This window comes from Bos javanicus, chromosome 18 (genome assembly GCF_032452875.1).
Source record: "Bos javanicus breed banteng chromosome 18, ARS-OSU_banteng_1.0, whole genome shotgun sequence".
Lineage (NCBI taxonomy): Eukaryota > Metazoa > Chordata > Mammalia > Artiodactyla > Bovidae > Bos > Bos javanicus.
Window position 1 is genome coordinate 55,601,449 of NC_083885.1, and position 23,886 is coordinate 55,625,334.

Genomic DNA, 23,886 nt, shown 5'->3' on the forward strand with positions numbered 1-23,886 from the left:
CAAAAGGTAGGGCTTCCAAGAAAAGAGGATAGGCTTTCGAGAAAAGGCCAGCGACTTCGACAAGGGGCGGAGCCGCTAGACAGAGGCCCGAGGAACCTGGAGTCAGCGTGGACCAATCAGGCTGCTGAGATCGGGTCCTATGCGGGAAAGTGGGCGTGGCCTAGGGGGGAAAACACCAAGAAAGCTCCGGAGGTCCTATGCCAGGAAGACGCCCTCTGCGGTGAAGGAGAGGTAAGAGGCTGGAGGGTCCTAGACTCTTCGGTCCTGGGAAGAAGGGAGGCGGGGGACCGGAGGGCTGGAAAACTGGATCTCGGGGGAGGACCCCGGTACCTCTAGGTCCTGGGAGAAGAGGAGGCTGGGGCCTCGACCTTTGGGTTTAGGCAAAGAGGGGGTCGAGATCCCGGATTCCTGAGTCTAAGCGAAGAGGATGCTGGAAGCCAGGACTCCTGGGTCTGAGGAAGGAAAGGCTGGAGGCTCAGACTCCTAGGTCCGGATAACTAAACGCTTGGGATCTTGATTCTTGGAAGGGGGCGGGGAGCGGTGCTGGAAGTCCAGACTCCTGGGTCCAGGGGAGGAGGAGTCTTGGGACAGACATATTCCACCTCTCCGCCCCCCACAGACCACGCCGCCATGCCTCCCTCTGGGCCCCGTGCAGCCCTCTTCCTTCTGCCATCTCTACTGCTGCTGCGCGCTGTTCTGGCCGTGCCCCTGGAGCGGGGGGCGCCCAAGGAGGAGAATCCCGCGACCGAGAGCCCTGTGAGTGGCCCTGCCCTGCTTGCCAGCCATGTGTTTACAGTGGTACTACAGTTCCCGCTCCCCCGTGGCCCCTGGGTGGCTACGGATGTGGCTTGGAGTTTGCCTGCCATTCTTTGCAGTCCCAGGGCTTTGACGTGGTGAAAAACTTGAGGGCGTGTGTGTGTGTGTGTGTGTGTGTGTGTCTGTCTGTCTGTCTGTCTGTCAGATTTTAAGTCTCTCTCTGACTATGAGGTATGGGGAATCAGGTCAGATTTTAGATAGAAAATCTGCATCCCGCCCCCGGGCCCCTGCCCCCCACCCCACACACACCTAAATCTCTCTGCTCCTTTAAGACGCCCTCCCCTCAAGAAGGAAGCTGGGGAAAAAAAAAAAAAAAAAAGATTTCCCAGTAGCACGCTGAGCTGGTGATGTTAGCTAACTGGGGTGTTCTCACTTCAGGGAGCTCATGGGAGTTGTAGTTTAAAGTATGATGGGCATGGGGCATGGAAAATGCTCATTTATTCCAGTGCGTGTCTGTCAAACACTATGAAACCTATGGTCTTAGGGAATTTGGAACTTTAAAAGATCCTCAAGGCCAGTGCCCTGATTCGTGGCCCGAATCCTACAGCTTCCACTAGGAATGGACACGTTGCTGTCTCTGGAACAGATCATTCTGAGTTCCTGTGTGTGGTGTGGCAGGTCCCCACCCAGCAGCCGAGACCTTTGCCTTGTGAATTCTCTGCAGATACAGAAGTGCAGCTTGAGTTCCCTTTCCCTTAGTTCATTTAGAGCAAGCCCCCTGCCCTCTCAGACCAGCCTAGCTCACTGGAAAGGCTGGGGCTGCTAAGAATGGACCACCAGCGATGATAGTCAGGGAGGAAGGAGGGATCATTTGAACTGAGATCTGACAGCCTGGGCAACGGCTGTATGGTGGAGGAGAGCAGAGTGAGTAGAAGGATGCAGAGGAAGCCAGTGTGGCTTGAGACAGAGTGAGAGAAGGGGAGACGAGGTCAGAGACGGGCTGGGGCAAATCACACGGGGCCTTGTGGACCATGGTGGAGACTTTATTCTGAGGTGAATAGAAGGTTATAAATGGCGATGACAGCAGTCATAATAACACTGACAGCTCCTACTAAGTGCTGAAGGCAAAAAGAGAAGGGGGCAGCAGAGGATGAGATGATTAGATAGTATCACCAACTTAATGAACATGAGTTTGAGCAAACTCCAGGAGATAGTGAAGGACAGAGAAGCCTGGCATGCTGCAGTCCATGGGGTCACAAAGAGTCAGACAGGACTAAGCAACTGATCAACAACTAAGCTCTGAGTTAAATATTTAGCGATATTAACTCCTCTAATCCTCATAACAGCCCCTATGAGGTAGGTATTCCTTAACCTTACTTTACAGGTGAGGAAACAGAGGCACAGAGTTAAGTATCTTGACCAAGGACTAAGGTTGCAAGACTTGGCAAAAAAAGGATTTGCTCAGTTAAAATTGAGTTTCACATACACAGTGAATAATTACTAATATAAATGCCCTCCATGCAGTATCCATATTCTGAAAGTTATTTGTTGTTTTAGCTGAAATTGAAATGTAAGAAGGCATCCTAGCAGTTCCACTAGTCATTACATAGCTAGTCATTGGCAGATTTGGGATTTAGCCTACTCTGTGTGGTTGAATGATGGCCCCCAAAGATGTCCATGCCCAGAATCTGTGAATATATGGCAAAAGAGTGTTTGCGGGTGTGATTGAGTTAGGTGGAGAAGTAATCCTGTCTGGTTTGTTTTGTTTACAGAGTATGACTTTACTTTTATGAAACAAAAAAAAACACCTTGTATCTGAATACATATGTCTAGTTGCTGGCATACACAAGGGAGTATCCATGAGCAGAAAGAGTTGCAAAAACATTCCATGCTGCAAACTTTGATTTTCTCCTTGACACTTTTCACTTTCTTTTTCACAGTTCTGTATACTGTAGTATTTTGTTGTTGAGTTGCTAAGTCCTGTCCGACTCCTTGTGACCCCACAGACTGGATCCCGCCAGGCTCTTCTGTCTGTGGGATTTCCCAGGCAAGGATACTGGAGTGGGTTGGCTATTTCCTTCTCTATGTCTGGTACTGTTCAGATGGGCCCAGTGTAACCACAATGGTCCCCTAGAACAGAGAGGCAAGAAGGTCAGTGTCAGAGGCGATGTGATGATGTAAGCAGAGGTCAGAGTGAGGCCAGGCCATAAGCCAAGGAATGCAGGCAGCCTCTGCTGCTGCTGCTGCTAAGTTGCTTCAGTCGTGTCCGACTCTGTGCGACCCCACAGACGGCAGCCCACCAGGCCCTGCCATCCCTGGGATTCTCCAGGCAAGAACACTGGAGTGGGTTGCCATTTCCTCCTCCAATGCACGAAAGTGAAAAGTGAAAGTGAAGTCACTCAGTCGTGTCCGACTCTGTGTGACCCCATAGACGGAAGCCCACCAGGCTCCCCCGTCCCTGGGATTCTCCAGGCAAGAACACTGGAATGGGTTGCCGTTTCCTTCTCCAAAGCATGACAGTGAAAAGTAAAAGTGAAGTTGCTCAGTTGTGTCCGACTCTTCGAGACCCCATGGACTGCAGCCTACCAGGCTCCTCCATCCATGGGATTTCCCAGGCAAGAGTGCTGAAGTGGGGTGCCATTGCCTTCTCCAGCAGGCAGCCTCTAGATGCTGGAAAAAGCAAAGAAGCAGATTGTTCCCTCAAGTCTGCAGAATAAGCCCAGTCCTGCTGAACCAGTTTGGACTTGTGACTTCCAGAACTCTGTAAAAGAATAAATTTTTACGGCTCTAAGTCACTTAGTTTGTAATATTTGTTAGAGCAGCAATAGGAAGCTGTTACACCCATAGCTGGGCAATCTCTTCCCATTTATTTTCCTCAACACGTGTAATGATTGCTACGGTAGACTGAGTTTCTTCTAAAGCCTTACTATGTGTCAGGCTTTTTATCTCATCACTTTTCACTACAGTTCTGAGAAGTAGGGAATTTTATTGTCTGTGGAAGAGTGAGACCCTGGAAAAGAAAAGTGGCAGGGCTAGGACTAGGAGCCTGGGGATTTTTGTCAGTCTTTTTTTTTTGGCCTTGCCATGAGGCATGTGGGATCTTAGTTCCCCGACCAAGGATTGAACCTGCGCCCCCTGCATTGGAAGTGCAAAGTCTTAACCACTGGACCATGAGGGAAGTTCTGATTTTTGTCTGTCTTGTTCACTGGCTGTGTTCTCTTGAACAGTGCCTGGGAAATGGTAGGGGCTGAGTGAATGCTTATCGAATGAATGACGGTTTCACTGCTTGCCAATAAATTGCAGTATGTCCACTCTGGGGGCAGTATTGGGCTTGGTGTTTACCCATGTGATTTTAATTTCATCTCCAGCACAGACAGATTTAAGAGGAGGTGAGAGCTGAGGCCCATAGGGTCGGGTAATTTGGGATTACAGAGCAACCGAGGTCACTGGCTCCAGAGCCTGTGTCCCATGGGGCAGACCTCCTGCTCAGGGCTGTGGGGTGGTCTCTGGGTCCTATCTGCAGGGCAGAACCAGAGAGAGGCCCAGGGCTGGCACTGCTACGTTCATCTTTGTTGCCCCAGGACACAGGCCTGTACTATCACCGGTACCTCCAGGAAGTCATCAATGTGCTGGAGACTGATGGGCACTTCCGGGAAAAGCTGCAGGCCGCCAATGCCGAGGACATCAAGGTGCGCTGTGGCTGGTTTCGAGCGCGCTGGGCAGGGATGAGGGGATGCGTGCTCAGAGGGCAGAGTCTGAGCCTGCGGAAGAAGTCGCTTCTCCAGGTCGCACAGCTGAGAAAGGATCTGGGCGGGGAAGACAGAATGTGTGGTTAAGTGTGGATATGGGTGGCCCATGGCTTCCAGTATCAGCTCTACCAGCTGTGTGGCCTCCCTGCGCTGTGCCTCAGCTTTCCCATCTGTAAAGTGGGGTGATGACAGGACTATCTGATGTGTAAAAGATGTGGACCTGCACAGTGGCTGTCCTCAGTCTGTACCCTGAAAGGGCTGGTTCTGTGAGTTCGCAGCAAAGTGCTGTCCACACAGGAAGAATTCAAAACACGGGAGATGCTGCCATCACACACATCTCCTCTAACTCTCACCTTAAGCCTCCAGAGGAGCTGGGATTCTCCCCATTTTACGGAGGCGGACCCTGAGGTCCTGGTAGCAGTGTTTGTCCTTCCAGGAGGCCTGGGTCTCAGTCCCTGGACTGACTGAGCCCTGAGCCCATACCCTGCCCCATCCCCTAACCACACACACACACACACACACACACACACACACACACACACACACGGCTGCCTGGACTGACTGAGCCCTGAGCCCATACCCTGCCCCATCCCCTAACCACACACACACACACACACACACACACACACACACACACACACACGGCTGCCTGGACTGACTGAGCCCTGAGCCCATACCCTGCACACACACACACACACACACACACACACACACACACACACGGCTGCCTGGACTGACTGAGCCCTGAGCCCATACCCTGCCCCATCCCCTAACCACACACACACACACACACACACACACACACACACACACACACACACACACACGGCTGCCTGGACTGACTGAGCCCTGAGCCCATACCCTGCCCCATCCCCTAACCACACACACACACACACACACACACACACACACACACACGGCTGCCTGGACTGACTGAGCCCTGAGCCCATACCCTGCCCCATCCCCTAACCACACACACACACACACACACACACACACACACACACACACGGCTGCCTGGACTGACTGAGCCCTGAGCCCATACCCTGCCCCATCCCCTAACCACACACACACACACACACACACACACACACACACACGGCTGCCTGGACTGACTGAGCCCTGAGCCCATACCCTGAGGAGGGCAGCCCTGCTCCCCGCAAACCTCCCAGCATTCCTGGGGTTCTCATCTGTCCCCACTCACCTGGACCCCCCGACAATGGATGGGTGGAACCAGAGATCAATGAGCCCAGCCCGTCCCGCTGCCTAGCCAGAGAAACAGCAGTTCTGGAGCCTACCTAGCTTGTTCAAGGTCATACAAGTGCGAAATAACGTCAGAAACGCTGCCACGTAGGCAGGCGGGTTTTGGAGTGGTATGGTGCTGGGTTCCAATCCCAGCCCCTCCCCTCACGCTCTTCTGAGCAAGTGGACGCACCCCTCTGTGCCTTTCCCCCCACCCCCAGAAAAAGACAGGCTCACGCAGCACTTTCTCTGTTTCAGGGACGGGAGTGGGGGGTGTCGTGTGAATCAGCCCTCGCTAAATGTCGATCCTGTTTTGGGGGCTCTGGGGCACCCCAGGAAGGCATCAGAAAGCTTGCAGAAGGCTCCAGAGAAGGCGGCTTGACCAGTGTCCCCTCTCTCCTGGGCAGAGTGGGAAGCTGAGCCGGGAGCTGGACTTCGTCAGCCACCACGTCCGTACCAAGCTGGACGAGCTCAAGCGGCAGGAGGTGTCTAGGCTGAGGATGCTGCTCAAGGCCAAGATGGACGCCCAGCAGGAGCCCAGTGAGCGTGGCGCGGTGGGCGGGGCCGGCGGCGCGGTGGGCGGGGCCGGCGGCCTCCCTCCCCTGCGTCTAAGTGATTTGGGCGGGGGGCGCCTTCGGGGCCTCCTTCTCAAGGCCTTTGTAAAATCTGTGTAGAAGATTGATCAAATTTTCTTCCTACCACAATGTACTTAAAAATTTTTTTTCTTTTAATTTATTTGTTTGGCTGTGCTGGGTCTTCCTTGCTGGGCAGACCACCAGTGAAAGAGCAAGGGCTACTCTCTAGTTGCCGTGCAGGGGCTTCTCTTGTGGTGGAGCACGGGCTCCAGGCGCAGTGGGCTTCCGTAGTTGCGGCTCCCCGGCTCTAGAGCACAGGCTAGATAGTTGCAGCGATCAGGCTCAGTTGCTCCAAGGCATGTGAGGTCTTCCCAGACCAGGGATTGAACCTGTGTCTCCTGCATTAGCAGGCAGATTCTTCACCACTGAACCACGAGGGAGGCCCCCAGATTTTCCATTTTTATAAGGACTCCTGTCATATGGGATTAGGGCTCACCCTCATGACCTCATTTTAAGTTGATCGCCTCTAAAACCCTGTCTCCAAATAAGTTCTGCGATACTGGGGGTCAGGATTTGAACCCCTGTGTGAATGTGGGGGCAAGGCAGTTCAACCCATAGGGAGGCTGAGTATCATGTGCTCTGAAGCCCAGCTAATCTTCATTCTGCCTCTTCTTAGATGGTGACCTAGATGTCCCTTCCCCTCTCTGAGCCTGTTTCCACAACCATAAAGTGAGATAATGGCAGAACCTATGTGAGACTTTTGTGAAAAGTAAATGCATTAATATATTTAATGTGTTTAGGGAGCAGGGCCTGGCATATAATATGTATTTGACACATGTTGGTTATTATCATTTTCAGCATCAGACTCAATTGTGTTCATTGCCTCCTCCAGGAAGCCTTCCCTGATTGCTCCAGGCCCATTCATGCTGTCCTCTGTGACATCCTTCCATGCCCTCTGTGACCTCCTTTAGAGCACATCCAGCCCATCCAGTCCAGGATAGGGATTTTGGAAGAAGGAACATTCCATGAGTTCATGCTTTCCCCCCACTCTTCCTTCTCATCCAGACATACAGTTGGATCACCTGAACCTCCTGAAGCAGTTTGAACACCTGGACCCTCAGAATCAGCACACATTCGAGGCCCGGGACCTAGAGCTGTTGATCCAGACGGTAACTTACAGGGGACCTGAAGGCAGAGGACTGCCCCCAGGGGAAGAAGGGGACGGAGCCCAGGACTGAGCCTGCTCACGCCTGCCTGGTGTTCTCACAGGCCAGCAGGCTGCAGAGGGCTGGTTGTGCCTAAACGCCTTCCCCAGATTCTCTACAGGAAAGCAGAGTTGGGGGGTGGGGGGAGTTGGCTTCACTCACACCTGGATTCAGATCTCTCCCCTCTCTCCTCTGTGTCCTTGTTGTAGGCAAAATAACGGCCCCTTGAAAGACGTTACCTGTTCACTATATGACCTGATGCGGCAAAAGGGCCTGTGCATATGTGATTAAGCCGAGGATCTTGAGATGGGGGATGAGCCTGAGTTATCCTGGTGGGCCCTTAGTGTCATCAAAAGGGTCCTTATAGGGTTCTCTGGCATCCTAGTTTAGGATTCCAGGCTTTCACTGTAAGGGCCCAGGTTTCATCCCTGGTCAGGGAACTGAGATCCTGCCAAGTGTGTTGCGTGGCAAAGAAAAAAAGAAATTGAGTTTACTTCTGGATGTTCCCTGGGGGTCCAGTGGTTAGGATTCTGAGCTTTCACTGCTGAGGGTGCAGGTTCATTTCCCTGATCAGGGCAGCCGAGAAAAAAAGGTCTTTGTAAAAACTGGAAAAAGCAAAGAGGATTCTCTCCTAGAATCTCTGGAGGGAGCACGGCTTTGCCAGCACTGTAATTGCAGCCCACTGAAGCTAATTTCAGACTCCAGCCTCCATACTGTAAGATGATAAGTGTGTGTTTTTTAAGCCACAAAATTGGCAGTAATTTGTTAGACTAGCCCAGCAACTAAATAGTCCTCATGTGAGAAGTGGGATCCACAACCGTGCCTCGTGTGCAAAGCCAAGTGTGGGGCTGGGGAGTGGCCAGGGATACTCAGGCCTGCCCCCGCCTCTGCCTCTCCCTGGCTCACAGCCCTGCTGTAGCTGCCCAGCACCCCCTGGACAGAACCCACTCCCTTCCTCCTAGCCTGAACCTGAGCCTGCTTTCCTGGCTGATTGGAGCGCCATCTAGTGGCTGTAAAGCTAATAGCAGTCATTTGATTGGGTCCATGCCTGACCTCTGTCCCTAAGGGATGTTTCTGCCGCTTCTTTCCAAAACATTCCTCCAGCCCCACTGTCATTCTCCTGGTCTCAACCCCTATCATATTGAGAAATAGGCTTCTTGAGTCGGACACGACTGACTCAACTTAGCAGCAGCAGCAGCAGAGTCTTTGTAAATAACAGTGTTGGCAGTTGATTATTTACCCTACCTTTATTTTCCCTTTAAGACTTAACTGTTTCTCTTCTCTTTCTATTATGACACTTCCATTCTCTTAGTTATGCAGATTCAAAGTCATTATTGACTTTCTTATCCTTCATGCCCAGTCACCGAATTCTTTTGTGATAATGGCCCTTATGTGTCTTGTTCTTTCTATTATCTCTGTGGCCTTTTACTTTTAGTTACTCCCAGTTGTTAGCTGTTGACTTTGAAATCTGTATCTCTTCCCTAAAAGTGCTCAAGTTTATAATTTCCAACGGTTTTTCTACCACTCCCTTTGATGGCTCCTCTGCATTTTAAATGGAATTTGAGCTTCTCAGGTGGCTCAGTGGTAAAGAACCCTGTTGCCAATGCAGGAGATACAGTACATGGGGGTTTACTCCCAGATTCGGGAAGATCTCCTGGAGGAGTAAATGGCAACACACTCCATTATTGCGTGTGTGCTAAGTCACTTCAGTCGTGTCCAACTCTTTGCGATCCTATGCGAACTATATAGCCCACCAGGCTTCTCTGTCCATGGGATTCTCCAGGCAAGAATACTGGAGAATCTTGTTGGTTGCCACACCCTCCTCCAAGGGATTTTCCCAACCCAGGGATCGGACCTGAGTCTCTTACATCTCCTGCATTGGCAGGAGGGTTCATTACAGTTAGCTCTACCTGGGAAGCCCTCCAGTATTCTTGCCATGGGCAGAGGAGCCTGGTGGGCTGTAGTCTGTGGGGATGCAAAGAGACGGACTTGACTGTGCATGTATGCACGCAAAATGGAATTTATTTCCTACCCCAAATTTTCTCTTGCTGCTGTTTCCTGGTCTTTGCCAGTGGAACTGCTGGCTGATAATTGTCCCTTCGGCTTCTTCCTTGCCCAGGTGACAAATCTTTAATACATGCAGATGACCTCTCATGTTCTCCAGTCCTGCTGCTGCCATCTTGGTGTGGGGTCTTTGTTATTTCTTACCTGGAATTTTTTTGTTTTTAACTTTGTTTATTGGCTGTGCCGAGTCACAGCCAATTGCTGCTGCTAGGGCTTTTCTCTAGTTGTGGCGAGCAGGCACTACTCTTCATTGCCCTGGCTTCTCTTGGAGGTTCTCGGTGAGCAGGTTCAGTGGTCGTGGCGCGTTTGCTTAGTAGCTGCAATTCGTGGTCTGGAGCACAGGCTCAGTAGTGTGGCGCACAGGCTTAGTTGCTCGGAGGCAGGTGGGATCTTCCTGGACCAGGGATCACATCCATGTCCCCTGCATTGGCAGGCGGATTCTTTACCACTGAGGTACCAGGGAAGCCCGTCCCTGGGGTTTTGTAATAACTTCTTCATTACTCTTTTCTTCTATCTCTTTCTCCGTTTTTATCTGCCTATGTGTAATCTTTCTCATGCACAGCTCAGTTATTGTTAGCTGTATTCTTAATAATTTATAGAGTTCTTCATTGCCTGTGGAATACGGGTTAAATTCTGTAATCTGGCCTTTATGTTTGGCCTTGCCCATCAGTACTCTGCATACCCTTCTCCCTAGCCCACCTAAGCTCTTCAGTCCTTGCTGTTCCCCATCCTGTCCATCTCTGTATCTTGGCGTATTGCTTTATCCTTGTGAGATCCCTTTCTTTTCTCATCTTCAGATTCCACCTTTTCTTCAAGGTTCTGTTCTGTTGTCATCTTCTCTACGAAGCCTTTCATCCTGGAGTCTTTTCAGTAGACGTTAAAAGCATTTTATCTGTACCTCTCCTATGTTACTTGTTGTTCTCTATCTCACATTAAACATACTAACAGCATTTACTGGCCCTACCAGAACTCTCAAATGGAGACCTGCCGTGAGACTTAGGGAGCAATTAAAAGATTGCTGTGTTCTATCCCATGGAAGTTCTGGGTCAGTAGATCTAGGGTGGGTTTCCCAGGTGGCGCTAGTGGTGGGGAGTCTGCTTGCCAGTGCAGGAGACATAAGAGACATGGGTTTGATCTCTGGGTCCAGAAGATCCCCTGGAGGAGGGCATAGCAACCCACTCCAGTGTTCTTGCCCAGAGAACCCCATGGATGGAGAGAGGACTGTAACCTGGCGGGTTACAGTCTATGGGGATGCAAAGAACTGGACATGACTGAAATGACTTAGCACACATGCATGCATATCTAGGGTAGGTCTTGGGAAATTGAAATTTTAAATAGCTCCTAGCTTTTCACAAAGTATGACAGACACAGAGCAAATGTTGGATGTCAAGTAGAGGAAAAGACTGAAGTGAGATCCTTCAGTTGGTATATCTGTAGTAAAAACTGTGCTGAAGAAAACGTGACTTAGGACATATACTAAACAGAAGTTTACAGAGTAGCTGGTTATGAGCTATTTTGAAGGAAAGAGGGGTGATACCACTCAAGAAGAGAAGAGAAACTGAGCAGTATTTACTGCAAATTAGTAAGATACTATATATCGTTTGGAGTGTCACACGTGTTTTGTTTATGTTAGGATATAAGAGAAGGAAGGTAATATATAATATAATACAGGTTGGTTTTCCTGTCTTAAGTGCATTATTCCTAATAGAAAAAAAAAAATGAGGTCACATTTGTTCCCTAGGAAAATGACTTTGTTAACTTCCCTGTTGGTGAAGTGAAGTGAAGTCGCTCAATCTTTTTGTGACCCATAGACTGTAGCCTACCATGCTCCTCCATCCATGGGATTTTCCGGGCAGGAGTGCTGGAGTGGGTTGCCATTTCCTTTTCCCTGGTGGTAGACATTGCTAACTAACCACCGTACTGTTTCTTTTTGAGCCTGATATACTCTCAGCATCCTTTTCAACATAGTGCTCCAGCCAGGGCTACCGGTCAATCAATATTAGCATAAAGACAAAAAGTGCTCAGTTGGGTCTGACTCTTTGCAACCCCATGGACTGTAGCCCACCAGACTCCTCTGTCCATGGCATTTTCCAGGCACATAGACAAGAATATCCCCTGGAATATCCTCCGGGGGATATTCCTGACCCAGGGATCGAACCCACATTGCTGGTGTCTCCTGCATTTGCAAGTGGATTCTTTACCACTGCACCACCTAGGGAACCCAAAGACAGAAAAGCCTCTGTGTAATTCCCTGGGATGTGAAATGTTTAGGATATTTCCTTGGTTTGAACAAATGCTGTAGAATGATTGTGATCCCTACAATCAAAATTCTTTTAGTGCTTAGCAAAAGAAGGTAGTTAAAAACCAGGGCATCTGAAAGGGCAGCTCTTAGATGTATTCACTGCTCCATTTCTGGCATGACCTATCTTTTATGAAATTATGCTGAGTGTTTTCATCATAACCTTCATGTCATTCATTCAGACTTGTTAGTAAATCGAGGTAAAGAAATTATTTTCTTCCCCCAGATACCTCTTCACTTAAAATTTAGAAGACACTGATACATGGAATGTCTTAATTATGACGGACTAAGAAGTTTAAACCTCGTAGAGCATTGGATTGTCTCTGCTGCCCGCTTAGTGTTAGAACACTGTACTCGTTTTCAGCTGCTGTACTGAATTCTGTTCCTCTCGTTTCATTGTGTATGCTCATGAGCCACCAGTTTCAGCCCTGTACATCCAGCCCCCTTTCCTCAACCTGCTTTTCCCTTTTCTAAAATGCACCTCCCATGTAATCAAGTTTTGTGTTTCTCTCCCTGCACTTTCTAGAATAAAAAAAAAAAAAAAAAAAGAAATAGGCTTCTTGCTTCTGCCTTTCACGCATGCCAGCAGGGTTTCTCGGCACTTTTGGCATTTGGGGCTGAATAATTTGTTGTGGGGCTGTTTGTGCATTGTGTGGTGTTTAGCAGCATCCCTGGCCTCTACCCACTAGATGCCAATAGACCTCCCCCAGCTGTGACCAAGAATATCTGCACACATTGACAGCTGTCCCCTGGGGACCGCAGTCAGCCCAGGTTGAGAACCTCTGTCTGTTCCCCACACAACAGCTGTATTGGCTTTCTATTGCTGCCATATTACAAATTACCACAGACTCATGCCTTAAAACAACACAAAGGTTTCTCACAGTTCTGGAGGACGGAAGTCCAAAATCAGTATCACTGGGCCAAAACCAAAGTTTCTTTAGAGGCATCTGCTCCTTTCTACTTCTAGCTGCTGGGGGTTGCCAGCATTCCTTAGCTTGTAGACACCTCACTCCAGTCTCTGCTTCTACCATCACATGGCATTCTCTCTGTCTCTCTCTGTGTCCTCTCTGTAGACACTAGTCCTTAGAATTAGGGTCTACCCTCATCCAGCAGGACCTGATCTTACCTAATTAGATCTTCAAAGATCCTGTCTCAAAGAAGTCACATTCTGCAGTTCTGTTCACATGAATTCTGAGGTGGGGGAGGGGGGACCCTGGACCACCCACTATGTATTGTTATCTCCAATTTCCAGAGGCAGAAACAGAGGCACAGAGAGAATGAGTGACTTGCCCCAGGTCATACAGCAACTGGGACTTGCTCACATAACAGAGCCTAGATTTGAACCCTGGACAGAATAATTAGAGCCCTCATGTTCTTTACCCTCTTAACTGTACTGCTTTCCATTGTAAGCCACCTCATGAGCTATTCCTTATTATTTATTCCTCCAAGATCTTGAGATTGTGGAGGACTTGAAACAGGTGAGTTAATGTTGCTATTGTGTAACCATCCTCATCTTTTTTTGAGCAAAGAAGGGAGGCTTTGTGTTATGGGGCAAGAAGTGACATTGGGACCTAAGACCCAGCACAGGTGGAAGCGGGCGGGGGGCGGGGGGGGTGGATCCAGATTCAGAGCCAAAGGCCTGGCTATTCAGAGGTTGGAATTAGGAACTGGGTATAGAGGTGAGGTGGGAATGACCAGCTGCCTTTCCCCAGGCTACTCGGGACCTGGCCCAGTACGACGCAGCCCATCATGAAGAGTTCAAACGCTACGAAATGCTCAAGGAACATGAGAGACGCCGTTATCTGGAGTCCCTGGGGGAAGAGCAGCGGAAGGAGGCGGAGAGGAAGCTGGAAGAGCAACAGCGCCGGCACCGAGAACACCCCAAAGTTAATGTGCCTGTAAGAACCCCCATTTATGCCCAGCCCCCACCACGTCCAACTTTCCGAGCTCCACAGGAATGCAGCTGAAAAATTATAACTCCCAGCAGACCTTAAGGCAGAGCTCCCTTTTAATGTGCCTAGCTACCTCCAGGGGCTGCTGGGAGTTGTAGTTTTTTTGTTTGAGGGGTAAGACATTCGAGGGATGGGGGTAAAGGGTTCTCTCTAGCTTCATCCTGTGGGACCCAGCCTTCTTGCTCATGAGCCCCTGGCTCTCCCTTCCACAGGGCAGCCAAGCCCAGCTGAAGGAGGTATGGGAGGAACTGGATGGATTGGACCCCAACAGGTTTAACCCCAAGACCTTCTTCATACTGCATGGTAAGGTGGGGAGGGAGTCCAGGACCCAGGCTAACACTGAGGTCTGACCTGTCTGGGGCCTGAATGCTGGAAAGGGGTCTCCCTTATGTCATGGGGCTTAAGAATGCTGAGCCCCTCTCCCCTGGTGGTCAGAAAGACCCTGTCACCCCCTGTTGTTGGGGCCAAGATCCTGCATACAAGAGCTGGTCCTTTCTTCTGAGGTACACCAGACTTCTGGGTTGTAAGGACTGATCAGTATCCCTAACAGAGCAAACCAGGCTTGGCTAGGTATGGACCACCCCCGGCTCCCGCCCTACTTCATGGCAGTACAGAAGCCCTGGTCCCCCCGGGGGTCCTATTGCTAAGGCGGGGTGTTGGGGGGCGGGGGTGCTGAGCTGTAGTTACTGGGCCTCCAAGGAGCCAGGAAGCCCCTTCTGCATGCTAATTCAGGGGCATATTCCCCTTCATCCTCCTCCTGCCTGGAAACATCACCTCTGTATCCAGCCTCAAATTCCAAAACCTCCAAATGACAGGAATTTGACTCTGAATCTGGCCCGTGCTGGGTCTTATATCCTGACGTCACTTTTTTTTTTTTTTTTTTTAACTGTGCCCTGAGGCTTGCAGGATCTTAGTTCCCTGACCAGGGATTGAACCAGGGGCCTTTGGCAGTGAAAGCGCAGAGTCCTAACCACAGGATGACCAGGGAATCCCCCTGATGTCACTTCTTGCCAGGCCCCCTCAGGTGTGCCCAGGATCCCCACGCAAAAGCTATAGCCTGTCACCAGAGCTTAGCAGGGTCTGATTCATTTATTCAACAAAGGTTTGCTAAGTGACCTCTTAAGGACTGAGTTTCATGGAGACCCTGTGGGTACAGATGTGAACAAAAGAAAGCCTCCCTGCCATCACAGAGCCTGTGACCAGGCAAATACTCTATTTCAGTGAATCAAAGTGACCTTGGAGTATAAGACACACTCGAATTTTATACAAACTGCCCTTTAAACTGACACACCCTCAATGATAAGATACCTCCCAATTTCATGCATGATAAAATATGGGGAGCAAAAAAAGTACATTTTTAGAGTTGGTGAAGTTGGTTCTATTGTAGATGATCAGAGAGTCACATGTACCATGGAAACAACGACATTGGAATTTAGGGTCTACAGTGATGATTTTTAGATAACTTGGTCTGGAAAGGTGTTTGCTAGATCAGCATTGTCCAGCAGAGCTTTCTCTGCTGATGGAAATGTTCCACGCCTGTGTTGTCCAAGACAGCAGCCGCCAGCCCAATTGCTTTTTTTTTTTTTTCCATACCACACAGAGTACGGGATCCTAGTTCCCCAACCAGGGATTGAACCTGTGCCCCCTGCAGTAGAAGCATAGAGTCTTAACCACTGGATCACCAGCGAAGTCTTTTTTGAAATGAATGAGGAAGTTTATTAACCCAGCATCCTTTGTTCTTTTCTTTTTAAATTCATTTTTATTGGCGCATAGTTGATTTACAGTGTTGTGCTAATTTCTGCTGTACAGCAAAGTGACTCAGTTTCAGCTTTTTTTTTTTAGCTTATTTTTTTAAGCTACTTTTCCCACGTAGATCATTAGAGAGTATTGAGTAGAGTTCCCTGTGCTATACAATCGGTTCTTCTTAGTTCCCATGTGTTCCATTAGTTCCCATGGCTATTAATTAAGGACTTGAAATGTGGGTTTTACAACTAAGAAACAGTATAGTGGTGGGGGTGTGCAGTTAAATTTTTAAAATTTTGTAATTGTAGTAAAATACGCTTGACATAAAATCTACGATCTTAGCCATTTTTAAACGTACATTTCAATAGGGTTAAGTACACTCACATTGTTATGCAAGTGTTTTCATCCTTGCAAAAACTGAAGCTCTATGTTAATCATCAGTTCCGCATGACCTTTCCCCCAGCCCCTAGTTACTTCTGTTTTCTTTTCTCTATGATTTTTGACTCTTAACTACTTCATAGAAGTGGAATTGTACAGCATTTGTCTTCTTTGTGACTGGCTTATTTCCCTTAGCATAATGTCAAGGAAATGAATTTTTCATTGTATGTGATTGTTGCTCATTGAAATTTCATTTGCCCCGTGTAGCTAGCAGCCACTGGATGGCACAGCACAGCTCAAGAGAGATGACATTTGAACCAAGACCTCAGTGAAGTGAGGGGTTGAGTCTCACAGATACGTGTCTAAATTGGGGACACAGCAAACACAGGCCGGGGAGAATGAACTTGGTGGGTTTCCCAAGGTCACTGGAACAGAATGCTGGAAGAGAAGAATGATGAGAAATGGAATTTCCTGGCAATCCAGGGGTTAGGACTCCGAGCTTTTACTTAGTTCCCCTAGTCGGGGAACTAAGATCCCACCTGCTGAGTGGCTCAACCAAAAGAAAAGAATGATAGGAAAGACTGTTGGGGGGATAAGAGCAGTTCCACAGTCAGAGTGAGAAAGCTGGATTTTATTCTGTCTTGAGTGAGACACTGAAAACGGATTTTGAGCAGAGGAACTGACCTCACCTGTCAAGTGTTAACAGGATTCATCTGAGTGCTGGGTGCTGTGTCAAGGACAGGCTGTAGGGGTCGAGGGTCAAAACCAGGATCCAAGTCAGAAGTCATGAGATGCTGATGGCTGGACCATGGAAGTAGGAAAGAGTGATAGGATTCTGGATTCATCTTGAAGGTCAAGCTGGTAGGACTCAGAGATGGACTGGATGAGGACTGTAATGGAACAAGAGAGTCAAGGGTGACTCTGAGGTTTTTGGCCTGAGCAACTGGAAGGAATGGGAGAGAAAAGCAAACAAGATTGGGAGCTAGGTCTGTTCACATCAAGTTAAGAGATGTCTGTTAGACATTTAGGTGGCGATGGAGAGTAGGCAGTGGGGTATTCAAGTGTGGAGGCAGCTCATGGATGGCATTAAAGTGAGGGAAATCCATCTAAGGAAGTCTGGGCCAATTGAACTCTCCTTATGATGGCTAACGTTCTGTGTGCTGCCCAATATGGCGCCCACTGGCCATTTATGGGTATTGAATGCTTGCCATGTAGCAAGTGGGACTGATAAATTGAAACTTTAATCTTATTTGATACTGATTTAAATTTAAACAGCCCATCTGACTAGTGGCAACCATAATGGACAAATCTGAATACTTGATAGGAAAGATGACCCTGACCCCTGGGGTACACCAAAGTGTAGAGGTCAGGGCCGGCTAAGGAAAATAAGGGCAGCTGGAGAGGAGAGAATGATGTTTTGGGAGCCAAAGGCAGAAAGTCAAGTTAAAGTGCAGGCTAAAGACTAACCATTGGATTTGCAAGATCAGGGTTCCTGGCCACCTCTGTTGGGGCAGTGAGCAAGGCACATATGGCACATTGGCAGGGAGAAGCTTCTCTGGCGATGGGAGTCAGCCCTGGGGTGGTTCTCAGGGAGGTGCCGCTGACACCCCTGGATCCTGGGCAAAGGGGCTGATCCTGTGGCCAGATCACTGGTAGCTAGAGATCAAGTTATTCTGCAAGACAGTGGGCCCACGAATAGTCCCAATGGAGCCTGAACTTCATCTATCCCATTCTTGAGGATGGTTGGGAAAGGGGTGTCCTAACATCAGGTCTGTGGGGCACTGAAGCCTGAAGGCCACCATCCTAACAACCACCCTGCTGTTGCCCGTCCTCTGAGAATAGACCTCGCATCAGCCAGATCTTCTCTAGCAGATCACTTAGGGACTTGACCCACTCTGTGGTTAGTCCCCCAAGAAACCTTGTTGTCTCTTCTTCAGATATCAACAGCGATGGTGTCCTGGATGAGCAGGAGCTAGAGGCCCTCTTCACCAAGGAGGTGTGTCTTGGAGGCCGTGGGTGAAAAGGATGCCCATATCAACCACATGTCCCCTTAGGATCCTCAGGATCCCCTAAGGTGCCCCTGGATGTGGGTTCAGGGTGAAAACTACAACTCCCAGCAGTCCCTTGGGCAAAAAGAGGCTGCCAGGAGTGGCAGGGTACCCCAAAGACTGATGGGAGTTGAAGTTTGCTGTGTCTGTGTGTGTGGGCGGGGGGGGGGGGGGGGTGGGGGCGGTTAGGTTAGCCTGGGAAGGAGCATAACCCTGGACCTCTCAGTATATCCTGCCTTTCACTTGACCCTTGCAGCTGGAGAAGGTGTATGACCCAAAGAATGAGGACGATGACATGCGGGAGATGGAGGAGGAGCGGCTGCGCATGCGCGAGCACGTGATGAAGAATGTGAGTAGAGGGACCTGGGTCGTGGGCGGGGGTGAGATAGGTAGGTGGAGGAGGTCCTGCTCCGTTGCTTACCCTTACCTGGCTCCCCAGGTGGACACCAACCAGGACCGCCTCGTGACCCTGGAGGAGTTCCTCGCATCCACGCAGAGGAAGGAGTTCGGGGACACCGGGGAGGGCTGGGAGGTGAGGACATGGGTGATACTCTGGGTCCTGACTATCCCTCTCTCACAGACCTAACCCTTCCTTCAGGGTCTTTGGCCACTTCGGTTTCTCTCTGGGCCTCCCACCCTCAGCTCTCTGTTCCCCCAACCCCCTGGAATTTCTCTCCCCCCAACTCTGGCCTTTATCCTCTTTCCCTAGTTCCGGCTTAGGTCTCTCCATCCACACGCCTGGCCCAGGCCTCCCCATCTTCCCTGAACCTCCTCCATCAGCAGGGCAAGGCTGGAGTCCCCCTGCCGACGTCCCCTGTTCTCACCCTGCAGACGGTAGAGATGCACCCTGCCTACACGGAGGAGGAGCTGAGGCGTTTTGAGGAGGAGCTGGCTGCCCGGGAGGCAGAGCTGAATGCCAAGGCCCAGCGCCTCAGCCAGGAAACCGAGGCTCTGGGGCGCTCCCAGGGCCGCCTGGAGGCCCAGAAGAGAGAGCTGCAGCAGGTGACTGGCCAGGGAAATGGATCCATTCTCTGATTCCCTGGTGGCCTTTGTCCTGGTGTGTCCACAAGTGGGGAAGGCCTGGGGCCACTATGTTAATCACTGGTAGATCCACGGGTGGCAGCCGCTGCCATCTTGAGTAAGGGCAGACATTGTTCTCATCCCTGGCTGCTGCGCAGCTGCCATGTTGGATAAGGGCAGTGAGGTTGTAAGCAGGAAAGGAGGGGAAGGCCAAAGAGGGAGGAAGCGGCTTCCCTGTCCCAAGGTGTGACACAAGCCATGACAGGTAAGGGAGAACTGGATCTTTAACTAGTATTAAGTCCAACTCTCAGTGAGAGAGGAAAACTGAAGGCCCTAGAGAAAGGACTGGTCCATGACCACACAGCAGGTTGCCATGGAGACTCAGCATGCTACCGTCTTGCCTCTGTGATCTCCCCCACCCGCTGCAGGCCGTTCTGCAAATGGAACAGAGGAAACAGCAGCAGCAAAGCCACAACAACCCAGCCCCCGGCCCCGAGGGACAGCTCAAGTTCCACCCGGACACAGGTGCTGGCCCGCTGGGCCCAGGGGCCAGGGAGGGAGCTGGGGGCCCAGACTTCCGTGTCTGAGGGAGGAGGGGCTGCGATGTCTAGCCCTGCCATGTTCTCCCTCCGTTTTCAGATGATGTACCCGTCCCAGCTCCAGCTGGTGACCAGAAGGATGTGGATGCTTCAGAAAAGAAGGTCCCAGAACAGACCCCTGAGCCTCCCCAGCTGGATTCACAGCACCTGTGATCATTCCAGGACCCCAACACTCAGGGTTCCTCCCAAGGCTGATGGGAGGGGGGTGGAGTGTCACAATCAACCTCCTCTGGGGACCCGGCCACACTTGTGGCCTCCTGTGGGAGGGGGAACAGGCTGGCTGTTTCCTTCTCATACTGCTGCCCAGGCCCTGTATCTGTCACCTCAGTCTCCACAGCCTTCCAGTCTGTGGTCCCCTCTTTCTGTTCCCCTCCAAGGGACTTGCCTTCTCGTATCCAGTTGAGTGCTCACTGGCCTCAGCTTCACTGAGGGAAGCCCCCTTCCTCCAGGGAGGGTCTGCTCACACCTGCCTTTCTAGTTGGTTTGGCCTTGACGCCCAGGTTGTGGCCACTCCAGCATCCCGCATCCCCACAGCTGCTGAAATCCTGCCTGCTGCTCTGGGCCCAGCTTCCGCTGGTCTGTGGGGCTTCAGTGGCCCCTCAACACCTTTCTCTACATTTTGTGGGACTGGCGATGCCTCAAAGATAGTGTCTCCCCCACAGCTGGGTGTGAGGGCCAGAAGAGTCCTCTGCATCGCTGATCAACTCTGATCCCAGGAGCCCTGACTCTCCTGACCCCTGGTTTCCAGCCATCTCAGCCCCCTCCCTGATGTCATGGCTCCTAGCCCCTTCCTTCCACATCCCCAGAAGGATCACAGAACTGACCCCACCGCAGGATTAGGTTCCAGCCCCTCAGCCTTTCTGGCTTTATCTCACACGGCTCCCTGTTATGCTCTATATGCTGGTTCCATCCAAATACACTTTCTGGAACAAAGCCATGCCTCTGTTTCTTTGGAAACCCTGTTTCTTCTGAAACTCCACTTGTGCTTCACCTGCCAAAGCCCTCTTCATTAAGAATCAATTCAAGCATTTCTGAGAGGCTCCATCATGGCATCTTTGTCCTGTCCTGATGGGTCTGCTGCCTACACACATGTGCATACCTTCAGTAGAATCCCTTCAGCCACAAGGACAGAAAACCCAAACCTAGGCTTACACAAGAAAGAAAAGTGTATTATCGCCCCAAACAAGAAGTCTCAAAGTAAAGTGACTCCAAAGCCTTCAGGGAACTAGGTTCTCCCATCTGCTAGCCCTGCTGTGGTAGGTGTGCGTGGAAGGTGGGGGGGAACCTGTACTCCTCTTGTCCCAAAGTGGCTGCAGCTGCTCTGGATGTCACACCTGTCTGCACTGACAACTGACGAAATTGGCAGAGGCTAAAAATCAGCCTCCTGAGCCCACCCAGAGCCTGTTTACCAGAATGTTACTGAAAATGAGACAGGTCTAGTTTAGCATCCACAAAAAGGAAGAAATATAAAGGAGGCCCCAGTGATAAAAAATTATCTGTGAGGGTCATTAACAATACATATTCTCAGGATTTCTCTGGTGGCCCAGTTGATAAGAATCTACCTGCCAATGCAGGGGACTCGGGTTTGATCCCTGGTCTGGGAAGACTTCACATGCTGCAGAGCAACCAAGCCTGAGTACTACAACTACTGAGCCTGTGCTCTAGGGGCTGTGTGCTGCAGCTACTGAAACCTGTGTGCTCTAGAGCCCATACTCCACAAGAAGAGAAGCCACAGCAATGATGAGGCCTCGCAGCACAACAAAGAGTAGCCCCCGATCGCCGCTACTAAAGTCCACACAGCAATGAAAACCCAGTGCAAGCAAAATAATTTAAAAACAAAAAAGCAATACATATTCCCAGATCCTGGAATGTTCAAGGAAGTTTACTGGGAAGATATAGTGCTGCACCCACCCTTCCCTTAGGAACCTCAACAATGACCTTCACAAACTTGAGCCACAGCCTCTCTGCTTCTCTTGGAAAACTGGAAGCTGGGCCTCAGTGGCCCAATCTGGAAACTAGGCTTAAAATGGTAGCCACTTTGCAGCATTCTTTGAAGGATCTAATAAGCCTATACATGAGTGGCATTTCCTCTGGCCTGAAATATAAGGTTAGCAAGTAATAGCTGTTATTGGTATTAAGTGGACATGTTTATACAACTAGGGCTTCCCAGGTGGCGCTAGTGGTAAATAATCCACCTGCCAATGCAGGAGAATCGAGTTCAATCCCTGGGTCAGAAAGATCCCCTGGAGGAGGAAATTCTGCCCACTCCTGTGTTCTTGCCTGGAGAATCCCATGGACAGAGAAGCCTGGCAGACTACAGTCCACGGGGCTGAAGAGAGTTGAAAGTGAAAGAGGAGAGTGAAAAAGTTGGCTTAAAGCTCAACATTCAGAAAACTAAGATCATGGCAACAAGGACCTACTGTATAGCACAGGGAGCTATATTCAGTATCTCATGAAGTGAAGCGAAGTGAAAGTCGCTCAGTCGTGTCTGACGTTTTGCGACCCATGGACCATACAGTCCATGGAATTCTCTAGACCAGAATACTGGAGTGGGTAGCTGTTTCCTTTTCCAGGGGATCTTCCCAACCCAGGGATCGAACCCCAGTCGCCCGCATTGCAGGCGGATTCTTTACCAGCTGAGCCACAAGGGAACCCCCAAAATACTAGAGTGGGTGGCCTATACCTTCTCCAGTGGATCTTCCTGACCCAGGAATTGAACCTGGGTCTCCTGCATTGCAGGTGGGTTCTTTACCAACTGAGCTATCAGGGAAGCCCCTCATAATAACCTGTAATGAAAAAGAATATATATATATACACACACACACATACATATATATTCACATACACAAATATATGTGAATCATTTTGTGGTACACTTGAAAATAACATTGTAAACCAACTACGCTTCAAAAAAAGCTGTTTTGAAAAAACAAAACATAGTCTAAACTCTCCATCATGTACCTCCTCACCTTTTTCATGGGCTCTGAGCAGCCACCAGAACTCTCATAGTATAAACCCTAATATTACCAACTGATGGTGGGTAATTTCTTATAGCAACAGATGGAAATGAATGCACAGTAGCTAACAGTCCCGCAACACTTAGAATGTAGCAGGTGCTGTCCCAAACACATTATATATTATAAATAAAATTCATTTCATCCTCACAAAAGCCCTGGGAGGTAACATTCATCACTCCCATTTTACAGATGAGGCTAATAAGAGAAGCCAAGATGCTTGCCTGATGTCCCACAGCTAGTAAGTGGCAGAGTGGGGACTGGAGCCCCAGCAGGCTGGATCCAAAGTTCGCTCTCTGAAGAATGATGAGGGGTTGGTTTGGGCGGGGGGTTGGGGGGTTGGCACAGCATGAACACTCAAAAAAATTCTGATGAACAAAAGAGTTAATGTATAAATGCTATTGGTCTCTTCCTAGCACACCATCCACCCAGTCATTGCCTGGCTGACAGTTTCTGTGTGACCTTTAATTTCACAGGTTTTTTTCTAACGTTTGAATATGACACAGGTCATCATCTCCTTTCCCTGCTCCTTCGCAGTTCATCACCTGCAGGGTGAGCTCTTTGACCCTTCACAAATGGCCCAATTATTGTCTGTAAATGAATCTTTCATGCGTCCCCTGCACTCCAAGCTCTCAATTCTAACTGGATTCAGCTTTTTTCCTGCATGGGTTGTTTCTTCTGTCTGGAAGGCCATCTCTGTTTCTATACCAGGAAAACCTACATCAAAATCTTGCAAAATGCAGCACTCCCCAGGCGGTGCAGTGGATGAGTCCACCTGCCAATGCAGGGGTCACTGGTTCGATCCCTGGTCTGGGAGGATTTCACATGCCGTGGAGCAACTAAGCCCACGCGCCACAACTGCTAAAGCCCACGTGCTCTGGGGCCTGAGAGCCCCAGCTAATGAGCCTCTGTGCTGCAACTACTGAAGCCTGAGCACCTAGAGCCTGTGCTCTGCAACAAGAGAAGTCACTGCAGTGAGAAGCCCGTGAACCACATCTAGAGAGCAGCCTCCATCTCTACAACTCGAGAAAGCCCGCGTGCAGCAGTGAAGACCCAGCACAGCCAGAAATAAGTAAATAAATCAATCCACTCTTTTCAAAAAATCTTTCAAATTGCATTTCAATCATGCCCTCGTCTGCCCAGGCTTTCCTGGTCTTCAGGTTCGGCTACGAGTGCCCCCAGCCCCAGCCTCTATACTGCCGAGTGTTCCCACCATTACGACATGTATCATCCGAGATATGC

General features: G+C 49.9%; 1 protein-coding gene across 2 annotated transcripts; it reads left to right on the forward strand.

Moving 5' to 3' along the window:
- The first annotated feature begins 143 nt into the window (after positions 1-143).
- NUCB1 (nucleobindin 1) lies at positions 144-20,563 on the forward strand. Of its 2 annotated transcripts, none has more exons than XM_061388945.1 (13): positions 144-231; positions 620-756; positions 4,338-4,445; positions 6,155-6,287; positions 7,388-7,491; positions 13,603-13,788; positions 14,055-14,145; positions 17,901-17,959; positions 18,268-18,360; positions 18,451-18,543; positions 18,843-19,013; positions 19,460-19,556; positions 19,671-20,563. In XM_061388945.1, exons 2-13 carry the CDS (start codon positions 631-633, stop codon positions 19,781-19,783), a joined length of 1,374 nt encoding a protein of 457 aa, XP_061244929.1. In that variant the 5' UTR covers positions 144-231; positions 620-630; the 3' UTR covers positions 19,784-20,563. The 2 variants fall into 2 exon arrangements, with proteins under 2 accessions (XP_061244929.1, XP_061244930.1); XM_061388946.1 differs by having other exon boundaries at positions 218-487.
- Positions 20,564-23,886: the final 3,323 nt, after the last annotated feature.

Excerpts from the sequence above, each read along its gene's own strand:
- NUCB1 (XM_061388945.1), top strand. The coding sequence starts at position 631 with ATGCCTCCCTCTGGGCCCCGTGCAGCCCTCTTCCTTCTGCCATCTCTA. Across the intron at positions 13,789-14,054 it reads ACCCCAAAGTTAATGTGCCT|GGCAGCCAAGCCCAGCTGAA; the intron begins GTAAGAACCCCC and ends TCCCTTCCACAG. Across the intron at positions 17,960-18,267 it reads AGGCCCTCTTCACCAAGGAG|CTGGAGAAGGTGTATGACCC; the intron begins GTGTGTCTTGGA and ends TGACCCTTGCAG.